This window comes from Carassius carassius, chromosome 9 (genome assembly GCF_963082965.1).
Source record: "Carassius carassius chromosome 9, fCarCar2.1, whole genome shotgun sequence".
In the NCBI taxonomy this organism is placed as follows: domain Eukaryota; kingdom Metazoa; phylum Chordata; class Actinopteri; order Cypriniformes; family Cyprinidae; genus Carassius; species Carassius carassius.
In genome coordinates this window covers 22,707,052-22,725,745 of record NC_081763.1, presented here as the reverse complement: position 1 = coordinate 22,725,745, position 18,694 = coordinate 22,707,052, and the positions used below count along the sequence as shown (strand labels likewise).

General features: G+C 37.6%; 1 protein-coding gene and 1 long non-coding RNA gene across 2 annotated transcripts; one reads left to right on the top strand and one right to left on the bottom strand.

The window, feature by feature from the left end:
• The first annotated feature begins 137 nt into the window (after window positions 1–137).
• On the top strand, window positions 138–743 carry LOC132148621 (uncharacterized). Its single transcript, XR_009434948.1, has 3 exons — window positions 138–271; window positions 385–518; window positions 609–743. It is a non-coding gene; the product is annotated as an uncharacterized LOC132148621 (long non-coding RNA).
• A 10,858-nt stretch (window positions 744–11,601) lies between these two features.
• Window positions 11,602–16,748, bottom strand: tmem98 (transmembrane protein 98). Its single transcript, XM_059557319.1, has 7 exons — window positions 16,647–16,748; window positions 14,247–14,450; window positions 13,987–14,118; window positions 13,850–13,883; window positions 12,503–12,618; window positions 12,367–12,426; window positions 11,602–12,285 (listed from the first exon to the last, which is right to left on the bottom strand). The coding sequence occupies exons 2-7, from the start codon at window positions 14,375–14,377 to the stop codon at window positions 12,096–12,098; spliced, it is 663 nt and encodes a 220-aa protein (XP_059413302.1). The 5' UTR covers window positions 14,378–14,450; window positions 16,647–16,748; the 3' UTR covers window positions 11,602–12,095.
• Window positions 16,749–18,694: the final 1,946 nt, after the last annotated feature.

Genomic DNA, 18,694 nt, shown 5'->3' with positions numbered 1-18,694 from the left:
TCCTCTCCCTTACTATAGGTCCAGTTAAAACATATTACTTTATATGTTTGGTATGTGTTTCAGGAGGCTGGCATCTGTTCTGTGTGAGGGGTGATGTCCCAGTGGAGGGCAGTCTGTTGGAGGTACAGTGCTCTTGCTCCAGTCTGAGGTCCCGTGGCTCGTTGATCTTATTAAACAGCCAGCAGGGGGCGATCTACCTGTGGCATGGCTGCAAAGCCCACAGCAAAGCACGTCAGGTGGCCAAGCAGATGGTCCAACGCCTCACACAAATGTGAGCAACTCCTTTATAATTCTGTAAAAAGTATTGTGTAAACCCATGAAACATAATGAAAGATGAAAGCTGGCAGATTGTGATTGATTTCATGTGGTTAATGTGATGATTAGGTCCCCGCCTGAGCTGAGTCTAAGAACTGGCAGCTTTATGAAAGTCCAGGAAGTGGAGGAGGGGAAAGAGCCATCAGATTTCTGGAATGCTATTGGACCAGAGGTCAGGAAGTCATATGACTGCAAGGTGTGATGTATAACAAAGTGATAAATGCTAAATTACATGTGAACTTTTTTCACTCATTTTTCACAAGAGATCGTCTTGATTTTTTTTTTTCATGTAGATCCTGGTAAATTTAATTTTACGCCACGCATTTATCACCTGAGTGCCCAATCAGGAACTTTCGAAGGGGTGGAGCTTATTAGCCCCTCCCATCTAAATGGTGTCATTACAGCAATGCCCTTCCTTCAGGATAAGTTATATGCTGTGCCACATCCAGGTGAGAGTAAGCAAGTTCACACACTGTACACAATGTGGTGGACACATAGTTACTTTAACACTACACTTAACCTTAGGTTAACTTTTAACCCGTGTTAAAGCAATGTTTAGTACTTATGAAAGTTGACAGACAAATTCTTAAAATAATGTTTAATGTTTTTTCTCTAAAAACATCTATGGTGTTGCACCATTCTCTTGGTAGCAATTTTCCTGCTGGATAACTATCTGGAGGTTTATTTATGGCAAAGTTGTGAAGCTTCAATCTCACAGCACCCCCACTGGGACAAAGAGAAGAAGTGCGCCATGGAGACTGCCTTGCAGTAGGCTACTGCAAAGGTAAATAGTGAGAAAGCACAGATGCTGTTCAGAAGCCTTCCGTTTCAGATTGGTAAGTTATTTTTGGTGTTTTGCATTCAGAGAGGAATCTCAGATGTCTCAGGGGCTGAGCCTCTGACCTTTACAAGTATTTTCCCTTTATGGGAGATGAGACGAGTAACCCCAGAGTGCAGTCTGGACGATGGGGCGGGGCGACACTTCGAGGCGGAGCGACACGTGTCGCCCCGCCCATATTTGTTTTCCCCGCCTTTGACATTTTGCTCCGAGCCAGCAGGGGGCAGTTTGCGTTGAAATAAACAGAACGGTGGCAACTGCTGAAGCAATATATACACAAATTGACACAGGAATAGGGAGGTCACTGTACGCAGATGATGGTGCACTATGGAAAAAGGGAAGAAATGAAATATTTGTAGTAAAAAGTCTGCAGGGAGCAGTAAATAAGGTAGAAAATTGGGCAAATGAGTGGGGTTTCCGGTTTTCAATTGCAAAAACGCAGGTAATTTGTTTTACAAAAAGGAGGAAAAATAGTAGAATAAGTATAAAAATGTATGGTCATGAATTGGAACAAGTTAAAATGTTAAGATTTTTAGGTATGTGGATGGACTCTAAATTAACATTTGGTATTCACATTCAAAAGCTAATAGATAAATGTAAAAAAGGAATAAATGTAATGAGGTGCTTAGTCGGGGTAGAGTGGGGTGCGAGTAGACAGTCTTTAAGAAGAATATATAGCTCATTAATAAGACCAGCAATAGATTATGGTAGTCTGGTATACAGCTCTGCATCAGAAACATGGCTCAAAAAGATTGAGGTAATTCAGACTCAAGCTCTAAGGATTAGCTGTGGTGCATTTAAAAACATCTCCAGTACCATCTATTCAAGTAGAGATGGGAGAAATGCCATTGGAAGTTCGTAGAAGAAAGTTAAGGATGAGATACTGGATCAATATAAAAGGACATGATGAAAGGCATCCAGTTTTAAAAGGTACTGGTAAACTGTTGGGAGTATGAGTATGGGAATATAAAGAGTTTTGGCTGGGTAGCAAATGAGGAGGCACTGGAAACAGGTATAACAGAGATAGAGGTAGCTCCGTCTGTTGCAATTTCATCTATACCCCCATGGTTTATTTCCAATGCCAGATATAGATCTATTCATACATAACGAGATGCATAAGAATGAACCAAATTTGCCATCAAAAGTAATCGTTCAACAATATATGATTCAAGCTTATAGCAACATGACTCAAATATTTACAGATGGATCAAAAGATCCGAAAACAGGTAGAGCAGCTGCAGCAATATATATTCCTCAGTACAATATTAAAATATCAAAAAGAGCAACAGATAATATATTTGTTTTTACAACAGAACTGATAGCCATGTTATTGGCTTTACAATGGATAGAAGAAAAGCAGCCTAAGAGTAGTGTGATGTGTACAGACTCACTATCAGTTTTGCAGAGTTTAGAAAGTGGAAAATCTTTAGCAAGACAAGATATTTTAAATGAAACATTACAGAAGCTATATAACATAAAGCATTTAGGTATAAAGGTGAGTTTTTTGTGGGTTCCAGCCCATTTCGGAGTAAAGGGAAATGAGGTAGCTGATAAATTGGCAAAGGAGTCGTTGAAAGATCCTAAGATCAACATCAGAGTACAGATGAGTAAAGCGGAAAGGGCTGATCGGGACTAAAGTGAAAAAGAGGTGGCAGAGGATATGGGATAATGAAATAAGAGGAAGACACATGTATAGTATACAAAGAAATGTGGGGGTGGAAAGAACAACTATAAATAATAGGAAAAAGGATGTGATAATAACAAGATTACGTATTGGGCATACTTCATTAAACCAAAGTCTACATAAAATAGGTAAACATGAAACTGGTAATTGTGATAAGTGTGGATATCCTGAAACAGTAAAGCACATATTACTAGATTGTATAGCATACAATAGAGAAAGACTTGAGTTAGTTCAGTCACTTAAGGATATGGGTGTAACCAATTATTCACTCAAGGAAATATTAGGAGAAGGAACAAAGTATGAAATACACGAGAAAGTATTAAAATTTATAAAGGATACAGAACTGGTAAAAAAGATATAGCCAAATAGATTTTTTTTTTTTAACCAAGTAGTGTTCCATACTCCAACCCAGTAGGTGGCGGAAATGCACCTTTAGTTGGTTTGCCAACCGCCATATAAAATCAACAGAAGAAGAAGAAGACAGAACTGCTTAAGCAGAGTAATAACGCTATTCCACGTTGATTGCATGAGGTGAGTAAAAGTGGTTGTGTAAATATATTATAATATTAAATGCGATGTTCGATCATTTATTTATCCATGGTACGTTCAATTTGAATAATTATTGTTAATAATTGTTATAAATTGCTCATTTTATTGTTCTTTGGGGATTGTAACAGTACACTCTGTACATTGCTTTAGTTCTTAGGTTTGATTTTACAGAGGTATGCCATTACATTTGTCAAGTTATTTGAACAGACATGCATGATTATTGTGTGTATATTATTATTATTATTATTCAGGATGACATGATCAGGAGGTGGTGGTGTTCTGTTCTCCTGGACAGCTTCACTCCGCAAATGTATGTAGCTGTTTGAATGTTGCTACATGAAACATTACTCTGTACTATATCTAGCAATATACCTACCTCTTGACATTTGTTCTTTTAGAGCTCAACCACTGAGGGGAGGAACTTCACCATTCAAAAGACAGTGTCTTCAGGCAGAGTCCAGCAAAGCAGGTTATTTGTGCACATACATTCATTAAGAACTAATCATTACATGTGTGTACATGCAGAGGTATTTTAGTTATTACAGCTACATAGTTGTTCAGATATGAATTTGGGATTATGTACAAGTACTATATTGGTCAACACCGTGGATTATTTCATATATAGCTATCAGTTAACATCAGCATCAAAGACATTTAAAAACATTTCATCTTAATTCATTTTCAGACCGCAGCGAGTGTTTTAAATAACTTCTGTTTGCGATCTAATGTGGATTTTGTTCACCATATAAGACAGAAATATTTATATTCAATGTAAAAGATCTTCATGTGGATCATGCATACAAATATATACAAATATCTCACTGGATTATTACAATTAATGGCAAAATGAATGTGTGGAAATGTAAACTAATATATCCTACTGACACACTACAGCAAAAGAGAAATAATTGGCTTAAAACAATTTTTTTCAATGTGAAAATACTAACATGCCTAATACTTCTGCACAGTACTGTATATATTAACATTTTATTAGTGGTATTATAAAAGAATGAGTATGCAGTTGTGACAACAATCTATAGAGTTTGTCTGTAGTCAGTGTTTATATAATGTTTAATAACTTTTATATACTTGTATAAATAAACCTATGTATGTTTTTGATTCAACGGCTTCCCCTGGAAATCCTCAGTGAAGTTATTTTGTCAGCGGGTGACTGCATATTTGACACTTTCTCTGGTTTGCAGATGGTTTAGGGATGTGGTCACTCAAGAAGTTTTCCGGAAAGCGGCACACTTTGCCTGGCTAGAGAGTAAGATTTCCCCGTTTAATGCTCATTCTCCAATTGAACTTTTTAGTATGAGGCTGTTAAACTTTTTTTATTATTATTATTATTATCTTTCCTGTATTTTGTCTTTATAAGTTGTGGCCAACTGGAAGAATTGTCCTCCTGTCTACCAGAACGAGTTCAGACGGATGTACAACATCAGGGAATGCTTGCAGTTCAGAGCCCTTTTCAAGTTTAATCCACCAGGTTACAGGGAAGAGGCCGGCGTGGTGATCTTCTGGGCTTTTGTTTACACAGGATTTTGTTCCAAGGACTGTTTTTTTTTTTTTTGCGGCATGAAACACATTTGTGTGTTCATTGAAGGGAAATAGAGAATGAACTGAGATCAACTGGTTTTGATGTATTAATTGATGTTATTTAAAGTTAAACTTTGCAGTGTATAATGTTTTAATAAAAAAGCTATGGCAAACACGTGCATGACAACAGGTTTCAGTCATTTACATCAGTCTATCATTCTTTAAGGTTTCTCATATTTGATGGTAACATCATTTGCTATGCATTGCTCATAATGAATTCTTAATTTAGTTGTGACAATTCAGTGTAATTTTTCAATTACCAATGATTTTGATAAACAATGAAGTGTTTAAAGGGGTGATTAAATGTATTATGTTTTTTTATAGAAGCGGGTAACTAAATAAATTCAGGATTAATGAGGTTTTCAGTAGTGCAGTTCAGAAAACAAATAACAGAAAGTGACGAGTGTTTTTGGGCAAGTTCTTTAGAACCTGTATAGTTCCTTCCTTGCAAAAAGTAACCATGGATTTATTGTAGTAAAAATATTTGTTTGTATATTAATTACCATGTCCTGTAATTATAAAGACACTATAGTTTAACTATAGTTTTTGTAGCAGAACCATGGTAAATTTTCGTAGGGGCTAAGGGAATGTTCAGTATATTATTGGTGACGTTCAGAGACTGGTGACAATTTGTTACACACACACACATACACACACACACACACATATACATATATATATATAATTTGAATATATAAATCAAGGTACTCCATGACTATCTACATAACCATACTTCGCATTATATTGCCGTGTCATTTTCAAAAACCAGCGAGTGATGCCGAGGTAGCGTCTACAGCCGTTGAGGGAGTAATTGTAAATTAGACCATTTATTTCTGTTCTGTTCGTCGTAATCCAAAACTCTTTGTATTTATACGGTATGTTGTGGAAACGCAACAATAAATGCAAAAACACAACATTTATATTCGCTTTTTAATTTATATTAAAAGTTTATTCATCCGAGTGTCTACTTCCGCATTCCAATCCTGCTCACAGCGTCATAATTCTCTATACCAATAAGCTGTAAAATCGTCACTCATCTGTACACCAATAAGCTCATCTTAATCATAAACCAATAACCGCTGAGGTGTCGCTCCGCCCCAACGTGTCGCCCCGCCCCATCGTCCAGACTGCACTCTGGGCTACTACGATGAGACTGACACAGTAAGTACAGGTGTAAGGGAAATAGGTCAATTTAGCTCAAAGGGAATCATTTAAGATTTTAAAGGGAATTTGAACAGAATCACTGTTTCACGGCCGATCACTGAGATGCCCTGCGATTCACTGAACGAGCCGTTTAACATCAAATCTGCGTTGGATATTAATATCCAAAGTATATTGAAAACACTATCAATTAGCACAGTAACAAGATCGGCAGTTTAAGACATTAACTTGTAAGCACAAAACACAAGATACTTCTCTTTTCAATATGAATAAGGCTTTATTAGATAAATCTAAGACATATAAACTAATCTAACACATAAACGCACGCACTCACACATTCACACAAGTTGCAGGAAGATCGAAAGTTAGGGAAAGATGATTTTAAGAGAATGAAAATGTGGAATCCCAAGTTTACACCAATACGTTAAATTGCAAAGACATGAACAACCATCAATCACTTAATTAACCCTCGCATTGAGTTCCTCAATGAGGTTAAAATTATATTAGATACACCAGTATAGATCAGTCTGGAGGTACATTGCCTGTGTAAAGTTGTTGTTGAAAGGGGGTTTCCCGATGTCACTGATTGGCTGGAAGTTCAGTAGTCACTGAAGTGACGTCTTGGGAAGCCCATGGTTGGGCGTTTGCTGAAGATGCGGAGTTGTGTGGGCTGGTTGAAGTTGAACGCGCACTCGAGGTCAGACTCGGAGACACGGCGTTACAAAACTTAACTCAGAACATGAAACTCTCAAACAGAAAAGAAAAGAAGTAAGGTTTGACGAGACTAGGTGGTGTTTCTTCTCATCGTAGCTAAGTAGCAGCAGGCGTGCAGGCCGAAGCACGCTGGAACTGCGCTCAAAGAACAGTGATGACTAAAAGCATGGCTAAAAGCTAAAGCTAAGAAGCAAAGCTAAAAGCAAACTAAAAGCAGGCATGACTAATAGCAGAAGCAATGCTTAAAACTAAAAGCAGACATGACTGATAGCAGAAGCTAAACGGAAGCTAAAAGCAACATTTTTTGGTGTCCTAAGTATTTAAACTGGCCTGTTGGCCACACCTCAAATGTTGTCTTGACCAATCAGATATTGTCTTGGCTCGGGGGTATCATAAATCATATGTTATCTTATCAAGCACGTGGACCGAATTTTCCCACTCTTGCAGTGTCTAATTTTGGACATGATTCCTATAACAAGAATATGATACATTTGACAAATAACGGATGGTCAGGACTGTTTCAAGCAAGCAGATTCAAACACATACATACCAAACATTATAAATCCTTAAGCAATCCCATAGTTATTAAAAGACATACACAATAAGTGATTATAAACATGAGCACACATAAATGTGCATGTAGAGTTATTTGATTTACACTAAAATATTTTTTTTCTGTTGTGCTGCTTTTTAGTGTTCTATCACTACATTTACTTCATGAATCTTTGATTGATAAAATTTTACAAGAACAGCATTTATTTGATATTTTGTAGTTATAAATGTATTTACTTTCACATGTATTTAATGCATTATAGCTGAATAAAAGTATTAATTTCATAAAAATACATTTACTGACTCTAAACATTTGAATGGTGGTATAACTTTGCAGAATATATGGATGTCTAGTCAACTACTAATTGCCTGAAACATAACTCTGAATATCTTGGGTTCACATATTGGGTTAAAAAAAAAGAAAAGAAAAAATTATATATATTTATTTACCTATTTTTTTATTTTTTTTAGGTTGCTTTGGGAATGACATGGAATGACTACAACTGTCTATCAGATTTACAAAAAACTGACCTGAAGAAAAGCAAAGGACTTTACTAAGTGTGACCTATACACTCATCAGAAGCAATATTTTCAGAATCAGAATGAGCTTTATTGCCAGGTATGTTTACACATACGAGGAATTTGTTTTCGTGATAGAAGCTCCGCAGTACAACAGAATGACAGCGACAGAACATAAAACACATAATAAAATAATAAAAAATACAAATAAGTAGATAAGGAATGACAATATACAAATTGACAATTGTAGGCAGGTATATTACAAAATGCAGTTATGTATGTACAGGTATATTATGTGCAAAATTTAAGTGTATACTAAGTATGTGTGTTAGACAAATTAAGTGTATGTGTATATAAATATAAAGTGTAGTGTGTTCCACAGTTATTACTAAGTGTTCATTAGATGTATTGCCTGAGGGAAGAAACTGTTCCTGTGTCTGGTCGTTCTGGTGTTCAGTGCTCTGTAGCGTCGACCAGATGGCAGCAGTTCGAAGAGGGAGTGTGCTGGATGTGAGGGGTCCAAAGTGATTTTACTGGCCCTTTTGCTCCCTCTGGATAAGTACAGTTCTTGAATAGAAGGGAGGGTTGTACCGATGATAAGCTCAGCAGTCCGGACTACCCTCTGTAGTCTTCTGACGTCAGATTTAGAAGCTGACCTGAACCAGACAGTTACTGAAGTGCAGAGGATGGATTCGATGATGGTGGAGTAGAACTGTTTCAGCAGATCCTGTGGCAGGTTAAACTTCCTCAGCTGGCGAAGGAAGTACAACCTCTGCTGGGCCTTTTTCACAATGGAGTCAATGTGAATGTCCCACTTCAGGTCCTGAGAGATAGTGGTGCCCAGGAACCTGAATGACTCCACTGCAGTCACAGTGCTGTTCATGATGGTGAGTGGGGGGAGTGCAGGGGGGTTTCTCCTGAAGTCCACAATCATCTCCACTGTTTTGAGCGTGTTAAGCTCCAGGTTGTTGAGAGTGCACCAGACAGCCAGCTCTTTAACCTCCTTTCTGTAAGCAGACTCGTCACCGTCCTGAATGAGGCCGATGAGTGTGGTGTCATCTGCAAACTTCAGGAGCTTGACAGAGGGGTCCTTAGACGTGCAATCATTAGTGTACAGGGAGAAAAGCAGTGGGGAGAGAACACAGCCCTGGGGAGCTCCGGTGCTGATTGTACAGGTGCTGGATGTGTATTTACCCAGCCTCACTAGCTGCTGCCTGTCTGTCAGGAAGCTGTTGATCCACTGACAGACGGAGGTGGGCATGGAGAGCTGAGTTAGTTGGGGCAGGAGGAGGTTTGGGATGATCTTGTTGAAGGCCGAGCTGAAGTCCACAAACAGGATCCTCACATAAGTCCCCGGTCTGTCTAGGTGTTGCAGAACATAATGCAGTCCAATGTTTACTGCATCGTCCACAGACCTGTTTGCTCTGTAGGCAAACTGAAGAGGATCCAGCAAAGGTCCAGTGATGTCTTTCATGTGGGCCAGCACCAGTTTTTCAAATGACTTCATGACTACGGATGTTAAAGCCACAGGCCTGTAATCATTTAGTCCTGTAATTTTGGGTTTCTTTGGGATGGGGATGATGGTGGAGCGTTTGTTGCATGAAGGGACTTCACACAGCTCCAGCGATCTGTTGAAGATTTGTGTGAAGATGGGGTCCAGCTGGTCAGCACAGGATTTCAGACAGGCTGGTGTAACACAATCTGGGCCTTGTGCTTTTTTCCTTTTCTGCTTCCGGAAGACCTGGCGCACCGCATCCTCGCTGATCTGTATTGCAGGTGTGGGGGAAAGGGGAGATGCAGGAGGTGTGAATGGTGAGAGTGCTTGATTGGAGAGGTGTTCAGGATGGGTTGCAGGAGTTGTTAATGGTGTGAACGGTTGTTTGGAGAGGTGTTCAGGATGGGTTGCAGGAGTTGTGAATGGTGTGAACGGTTGTTTGGAGAAGTGTTCAGGATGGGTTGCAGGAGTTGTTAATGGTGTGAACGGTTGTGTGGAAAGGTGTTGTGTGGAAACCTGCAGTAAAACTCGTTCAGATCGTCTGCCAGTCATTGATTCTCCACAGTGCTGGGGGGGGGGGGGGTGTCTTGTAGTTGGTAAACTCTTTTAGACTTTTCCACACTGATGCTGAGTAGTTGGAAGTGAACTGAGTCCATATTTTTCCAGAATAATTACTCTTTGCCACTCTGATCTCCTTTTCCAGTGTGTATTTAGCCTGTTTATACAAGACATTGTCCCCCTTCCTGTAAGCATCTTCTTAGGCCTGACGGAGCTGTCTGAGTTTTAGAGTGAACCACGGTTTGTCATTGTTGTAATTTAGTTGAGTCTTGGTAGGAATACACATATCCTCACAAAAACTGATATAAGAGGTTACAGTCTCTGTGAGTTCATCCAGATCGGTGGCAGCAGCTTCAAAAACACTCCAATCAGTGAGGTCAAATCAAAGATTGTAAGTCCTGCTCTGCTTCATTAGTCCATCTTTTTACAGTCCTTAATACAGGTTTAGCTGATTTTAGTTTCTGCCTGTAGGACGGTATAAGATGAACCAGAAGGTGATCAGAACGTCCCAAAGCTGCTCGTGGTACAGAGTGGTTCAAAGATGTGTTTGTAATATGACATGTTCTTAATCGTAGTCATACGTAGTGTGAGTGTGTTAAACAGTAAGTGTGTGTCCTTTTGGTCTGCATTTTTCAGTCTGCTGCTTTTTTAATACCTAAAGTCCAGCACTTATTTTGTCCAAAAGCTTTTTACTCAAAGCTAGACAGAACTGTTTACTCTGACTTTGAGAAATAGTGGTCAAGTTTTTCCTTTTCTTCCTCCCCATCTATCCTCCATTGCAGCTGTTTCTCCTCCCTCTTTCTTTATCTCTCCCTGTCCGCCTCCTCTCTCTCTCCTCTCTCCAGAAAGCCGCACATGTGAATAGAGGTCTACCGGTAATTATTTTACTGAACTTGCAGTTGAATTTTTTAATGCTTATTGTAAAATAAAAATATCATGACGTCTTTTCATGGTGAAACTTTTATTCACCTTTACAAAGCTCAAATACATAAACAGTACAGGAGTCACAGAACAAATAAAGGAACAAACAAAAATGTCAGTAACAAGATTGCTAAAAAAAACAAACAAAAAAAAAAACAAGAGGAAATACTCATAATTAACAACTGTATTCTGCAATATAATCTTATCATTGAAACCGAATAGCATATGATTGATAACTGAAATTTATGCTAATACATGAAATTACAGAGTTCTGAATGTGTGTGTGGCTGCTGAAAGTGTGAAGTGTATAGTGGGGGGTTGAGGGAGGGAATTAGTGAGGATTTAGACTTCATGTGACTGGTGAAATAATACAGGGCACGTCTAAATAGCAGATGGACAAAAAAAATAACTGTTCACAACCAGCTATTTAACTGTTCAAAGTTTGGTTGAGACTTCTTTCGAATGATTTAAAAATTAATACTGACCCCAACATTTAAACAGTGGTGTACATTACAGTACAGTAATATAAGAGTGATATATCAACTTAACGCGATTGTACGATTGTGACTTGTCAGTTTGTGAATTGACTATTTATAAACTGATATGTGAAGGAGACTGAACTGAAAAAAGGAAAATGAACCATTTTTTCTGCTTCTCAATTTTTTTTATGTATTTTTAGAGAGAAATAAAACAATTTCGCAGAACCTGATGCTAATAATGAAAATATGTAAATAATGTATGAAAACATTGTATGTATTGTATTAAACCATTACACTATGTAGACTGTGATAAGACAGATAAGACAAATAAGACAGACCTTGTTTTGTTTCTATATGGTTTAGCTAACAAACTTAGTGATAACAATTAGCATTTTTAGGGAATTTGTTTATACATTCATGTTTTTGATTGTCTCAGGAACTTTTTGCCTCTAGCATCTACATATAAATCCAGCATGAGAAAATATTAGATGGCATGACCACCGATTAAACTGGAATGTAACAGAGATAAAAATGAGATACAGTGAAAGAGTACAAGAAACAATGTTTGAAAGCAAGGCTTAGCGAAGATGTCTTTCATATCATGGACGTGCCAAAGTATTGTCCACTAAATTGTCATATTCTATACAGCTGCATTCATGCACATGTTCTTGAATGTGTGTTATGTATATGTCTGCCAGTCTTGTGAGTGACTCAGATTGACTGCTCTCTCTCTGGCAAACCTCTCTCTGGTTCAGATGCTAAAGCCGCCTCTCTCAACACGACCATGTGATCCTCGGCCGCATGCAGTGATTGGTCGATCCAGTCCAGGCTGCCAGACATGTGACAGGCGTTTCGTGTCACCAGTACCAAATGACTGACCGACAGTAGTAATGCTGTGGCTCTGGTCCAAAAATAATTTGGTAAAGTCACTTATTTGCAGAAATGTAAATCTAAAATAGTCCCTGCCAGCATAAGAAGTTACCTGGCATCCAGAAGAATGGGGTCCAGTGGAGGGTACATAGAGCGAACCACGTCGTCCACCCTGTGATGGCACAAAGCAGCTCATGGTCAGTACCAGCACTCTCAGATGTGTCATATCAACTGCTCAAGCTATTTACCTTGGACTGATGCGTTTGGCCACGGTGATGATGTCATTCAAGCTGGCAGGTGCTTTGACCTTTGCTCCAGAGCCCATTGTCATGGCAACTAGCTTTTCTGTGAGAGTGTGGCATATCTGTACAGAACCAGGACAATAATTTCTTCAAACCAAAGCAAAAATGCTGTGTATTATTAAACGTACATACATGAAAACACATCAAAAGTGTGGGGGTCAGAAAGATTTTTAATTAAATTAATGCTTTTGTCCAGCAAGGACATATTAAAGATTTCTGAAGGAAACAAGTTATTTCAAATTGTAATAATACACTGCCTGTCCAAAACACACACACACACACACACACACACACACACACACACACACAAATCTTTAGCCTTGAATTAATTGTGCATTCAATGTGGCATTGTTTCAGAACTATTATTTGACAACACAACATTTATTTCCATCAAGAATTGCATAATTTTTTTTTCTGAGATCTTGTATTGATAATTCTTTTTCTGAGATCTTGTATTGACAACAGGAGAGTCGAACCACTCTGTAAAGTCAACTCCAGCATATCCTAAAGATTTTCAATAGGGTTAAGATCAGGACTCTGTTATGACCAGTTTATGATTTTTCACACTCCCTAAATCACTCTTTCACAGTCTGAGCCCAATGGGAACAATGAACTTGGTACTGTTGTCTTGGAACATGGGAATGGCTTCCAACATGTTTGTTTGAGAAATAAAAAGGTACGCTCTGCACCAGCTGGGGTTAAAAGTATTGTTGCCAAATATACAACATGCCAGAAACACATTAATCACTGCAAAAATGACAACATCCAAACATTTTAAGAGCTTGCTGATTACAATCCAAGCTACTTTTTTTTTGGCCATGCAGTGTATTTCCTACGTAGCCCTGCACATTACATGCAAAAAAATAAATAATGCGCACGATTTACTAATTCGTTCCCTCACTGTACTAATACGTGCACACAATTACTACTGCATTAAATTAGTAAATCGTGCACACAATTTATAAATCGAGTGAACGAAATAGTAAATCGAGGGAACGCAGTAGTAATCGTGTGCACGTTTTAGTACAATGAGGGAACGAATTAGTAAATCGTGCGCACGATTTAGCCTACAATTTTTTCCTGCATGTCATGTGCGGGGCTCCGTAATTTCCCAATATTATTGTTCTTACTGTTTTTTTGATCAAATGAGTGCAGCCTTGTTGAGCATAACATTAAAACCTTAAAAAATCTTACTGACCCATTATTATATAATATTATTATATAATATATTATATAATATGTATTCAATGTACTTGGTCAGGAAAAATGCCAAATGTTTGCACAAAAATCTACCTTCAGAATCGCAATGCAATGAGACACAAGACCACTGAGGGAAAGAGAAAATGATATCAGTAAAGTATCAAAACCAGAATATTATTTTTACTAAAAATGGATATGGTTGTGAGAAAGAACATGGAGAGAATGCATACGAGGCATCTTCGATCCAGTCTTCGTTCTCCAGCATGGCCTCGATGTGAGGATTAGTGATGACAACATCATCCAGCTCCAGCTCTGACGGTTCACTCTGAGTCTCCATCGCTCCGATCAGATCAACTGTAGGTCTGAAATATGACAGAAACAAATTCATTATTTCAGTGGCTAAGAATGAAGTGTTGGAATGCAAAATGTTGATCCCTCAGTGTGGGAATGAGGTTATGACTTATCCTCTAGTGTATTCTCAAGTACATACTTGGAATCAAACTGATGCAGAAAGTCCGGAGGGTGGCAGTAACGATGCCGACACACAACCACCAGTGCCACAAATGATGCCAAGAAGATGGTGGCGAGTACACCTATGGCCACGATCACCACCGTCTCCATGGTTACAGATGAAGAAGAACGAGGCCGATTGTCAAAAAGTTGTTTGGCTGGAGTTTGCAAAAGCTAGTCAATTCTGAGGAAATAAAGAAAAGACGTTCATTTTATATTAATAATATCTATAAATGGTCTATCTATCTATCTATCTATCTATCTATCTATCTATCTATCTATCTATCTATCTATCTATCTTATTATTAATGCATTTTATGTGAAACACTATTTTCTGTCGCTTGTATTTTTTTTATGATTATTTGCACCAAAGCAATTTAAGCATTGCACTAGTTAATAAAAGCTCAGTTTTACATTTGTGTTGCCACAAATAGAAAAGAAGTATTAGACTTCAGTATTATTGTGACGCATTGAGAAAATAATGTCTTGTTGAAAACATTTCCTCCTGTTTACTCTCCTTATGCTTCACTGAATACAGATGCTTATCTAGATCATTCCACTCTTATCTAGACTATTTTCAAATAAATATGTAAAGTTTTATTTAGATTGTCCTCTCATGCTTTCTTTCCAGGGCCTCTCTGACAGCAGTCTAAGATAAAATGACAAAAAAATGAATGTAGAAGTGTTTTCTGTACCTGTGTATGTAATTGTGTATTTGTAAGGTCACACCCATCAGACCTTTGATCAATCAATCATTAACCTGCTCACAGTATATGTGACACCATGTGTTTGCTATGTATCACAGTCATTATTGCTTTACTGTATATGTATGGTGTGTTTGCTTTGCCCTTTTAATAAAAACCAGATGACTGAATATTTCTATTTGATCATGAAAAGCCTTGAGTTTCATTAAGTTATAAAGGTCTATATAATTTTATTTCCATCACAGTCTTCCATGTAGTGTTAACAATGCCATCAATATATATATATATATATATATATATTTTATAAACCCAACAATTTTGTCTGTTTAGTGATTTAATGCTTATTGAACACGCACGGCTGTTACAACATATGAGAAGTAATAATTAGATGAGGTTATTATGTGAAATTATATTTTGGAATGCTGTAATTCCCTAATCAGATTAATGTGATCTCCCCTGGCCGTATCATACTGTGCACTCCTCATAGGAGCCAATTCATACTCACCCTGGCATTCAGAGACACTGGAATAACCTTTACGGATTTGACAAATACAATGTATTTTGGGCACACTAAAGCAGTTATGATATCACATGTTTTACACATTGGCTTGATAAGTAAGCTGGTCTTTAGTTATAGATAGAAAGAAATAAGTTTGATAGCACCAGTCCAGCCAATAATATAAGATATAAAAACTTCTGTTCATGTAAAATTAAACTTTTCACCACCAGGCAAAACGGCACTGAAAAGTGAGCCTAAAGCGATCTATAAACCTTAAAAAACTAGTTGCAACACACCCACCCCTTAATCCTGTGGTTAACAAATAGTTTTAGGTTTATACAAATGTAATGTTATAAAAAAGAAATAATTCAGATTTTTAGGTCATTAATAAGAAAGTGAATGGCAAGGATCATGTGAATTCTCTGATATATATATATATATATTTTTTTTTTCCTCAAATTATGGGGGATGATAAGGTTAACACTTTTTTTTTTTTTTTGCTAATGACATTTCTAGTTAAACTTTCACCAAATTAGAAAAGCAGGTGAAATAGAAGCATTTTGTGATCTCAGAATTTTGGACCCCAACTTGATCTGCTTGACATATAATAACTGTTATGTTAACGTCTTCTTATTAAAGTTAAATTGTTAAATCGTAAAGATAAAGTGTTACTATTACCAAAACACATAATTGTATAAACTGTAATTCAGTTATTGGCCTAAAGACATTACTATCCTTCATTTTTACTCCAGAAAGTCTAAAAGAGTTGATGTTTCTGGCATAGCCTATCCATGGAGCAACACATGAATAAAGACTTTCGGGGTAAAGTTATGTTCACAGTGTAATAGCCTACAGCAGCTACATGGAAACAAAGAACGGGTTATTCTATAACCTAAATAAATCCGTGGGGTTTTACAGATCGAACAAAAGGTTTGGTTTAATTTGAATTTCATTCATTTCAAGCAAATGAAAAACGCTAGCGTTAGTCTGTTTATATGAATCTTCCGTCACTGTTTGAAAAGACGCTGTGACTTATTTTTCACTCACTAATTTTAATGCAACACCAATCTTTTTTTTTATATATATATATATACATGACCACACGTTCCCTTAAGTATACACATCACTGGTCAATTAAAACATCATCAGCAATTATAGTTGTATTTCAAGATCTTACCTATATATCCTTTCCATTTTATGGCGTTTGTCGCAAGAAACAAAGCGCGCTCGGGGTGTACAGGCGGAGACGGCACGGAGATCTCCAGCGCGGGAGCGCGCAGCAGAGCAACGCTGTGAACTTCGATCTTGCCCGAGGCGCGCTCTCATAGCCACAGACGTTAGCTATCAATTTGTAGCCAGCAGGTGTCATTCACGAGCCTTTGTGTTGTGGAACCCATCCTGTTTTTTTTCGATTTTGCTCTGTTCTTAGACAGTCTATGATATTGCCCAATGTGCATACGCAATGTTTTGGCAGCGCGTTCGATCGAAGGTACGGATGTGTCAGTGAATTTGTGCTCACCGGTTGTTGTTGTTGTTGTTGTTGTTTTACACACTAGCAGTAGTCCATCATTGGTTGTGGACATCTCTCCTTCCTAGAAAGTAAAATATTTAAGCCAAAAATGATTGAAACATCAAACCAGTCAAATGTCAGCAATATATCACAGTATGACTAGAAATGATGGCCATGCAGTTTAAACTGTTTAAAGCCTGAAGTAGAATGCAATATTAATATTGTTGTTATTTTACATTTCTCTTTCTAGAATTGACTAATTTCGTATTACTTTGTAGATGGGGGTGTATAACATTTCTCAAACTATAATGATTTTCTCTGTAAAATATTATGCTGAATCATAACAAATGAAACACATATGAAATAATTTTGGCAAGGAAAGACTGTTAATTTTTTTTTCTTTCTTTCTGAACTGTCTTCTGACTGTTGAGTTGAAGGTTTCTGTCTCTCTCTTTTTTTTATAGGTTCATTAGTTGTGTCAACTTGTGGTTCTAAAATTGCCAGCCAGTTGTATAAAACAATACTGTTTTTTTCTTAGAACTGCATCTTCTTCAACAGTTGATGAAATCAGTACTGAATATGTTTAAAGACACAGGTGCAACACATGTAAGGTAATGACCTCGAACACTGAGTGTGATGTTGAAGTGTCATTGAGACGAGACGAGACAGAGCAGCGATATCTCCCTGGTCCTCTATGGTCAAGTTTGATATCTGTAGAGAGAGGTTTCCTGGAGAGGTTTCAGTGCGTCGCTCGCTCTGTTCATGTGGGGATATTTCTTCAGAGTTTGTTTTGTTTAGTGGAGTAAATATCAATGTAAGTTGTTCAGGTTTCTTCTGTAGTTTTCCTGAGTGTCCCGTCACCTCAACTTGTTCATTCTCATCCAGATCACACCCTGACAACACATTCACAACAGTTAAACTGAGAATTATATTTACACTGCACATTTATGAAAAAACAAATATCTATTGCATTTTAAAAGATCAGGCAAAATGTTTTTATTTACCTTTAACTTTTAAGCTAATGTCTGTATAAGTTTGTGGAATCTGTAGACCCCTTCATCCTTCTTTCTGAGGTCAGAAAGAAGCAGAGAATTTTGATTAAACAGCTCCTGTCTGTCCTTGTAGTTCTTATCTCTGAATACTTCAGTCCACTGGTTTTCTCTTTTGAATTGGTGGATCTGGGTGAATGTGTTTTCTGTAGATTACAGTACAGGAGCAGGGCAGCAGGACCGATCCACCTGTATAACCTGTTACTTCTTTAAGCTCTTTATAATCTGAAACATGACAGCCTGAGGTTGAACACATTTTTGTGTTGATTTTGATGTTTGATTTGGATCATTGTCCTGATGGATTTTTTTTAACCTCTTGGCATTTGATAAAATCCGTGATGCCATGTATCTGAACAAGATGTCCAGGAGAAAAATAGGTCCACAACATTAAAATCCAGCAACAGCAAACAATAAAAATCCAGCAGTATATTAAATTAGGACAATATAGACACACATCCTCTTCCAGGCAGATTTGTTACATCTTTAGTTGATTAGAACTTTTTAATCATTGCCCTGATGGTGGAAATTAGGATTTTCAATGCTTTAGCTCTTTTTATACAGCCACTATATTCTTTGGTTTTACTCCTTGTGTTGGAAGATTAAGTGAATTTGGCCTTGGTGTTCCTCATATGTATAATCCTGTGGAACAGGAAGTCATGGATGGAC

Excerpts from the sequence above, each read along its gene's own strand:
- tmem98 (XM_059557319.1), bottom strand. The coding sequence starts at position 14,377 with ATGGAGACGGTGGTGATCGTGGCCATAGGTGTACTCGCCACCATCTTC. Across the intron at positions 12,619-13,849 it reads ATTGCATTGCGATTCTGAAG|ATATGCCACACTCTCACAGA; the intron begins GTAGATTTTTGT and ends GGTTCTGTACAG. Across the intron at positions 12,427-12,502 it reads GCCAAACGCATCAGTCCAAG|GGTGGACGACGTGGTTCGCT; the intron begins GTAAATAGCTTG and ends GTGCCATCACAG.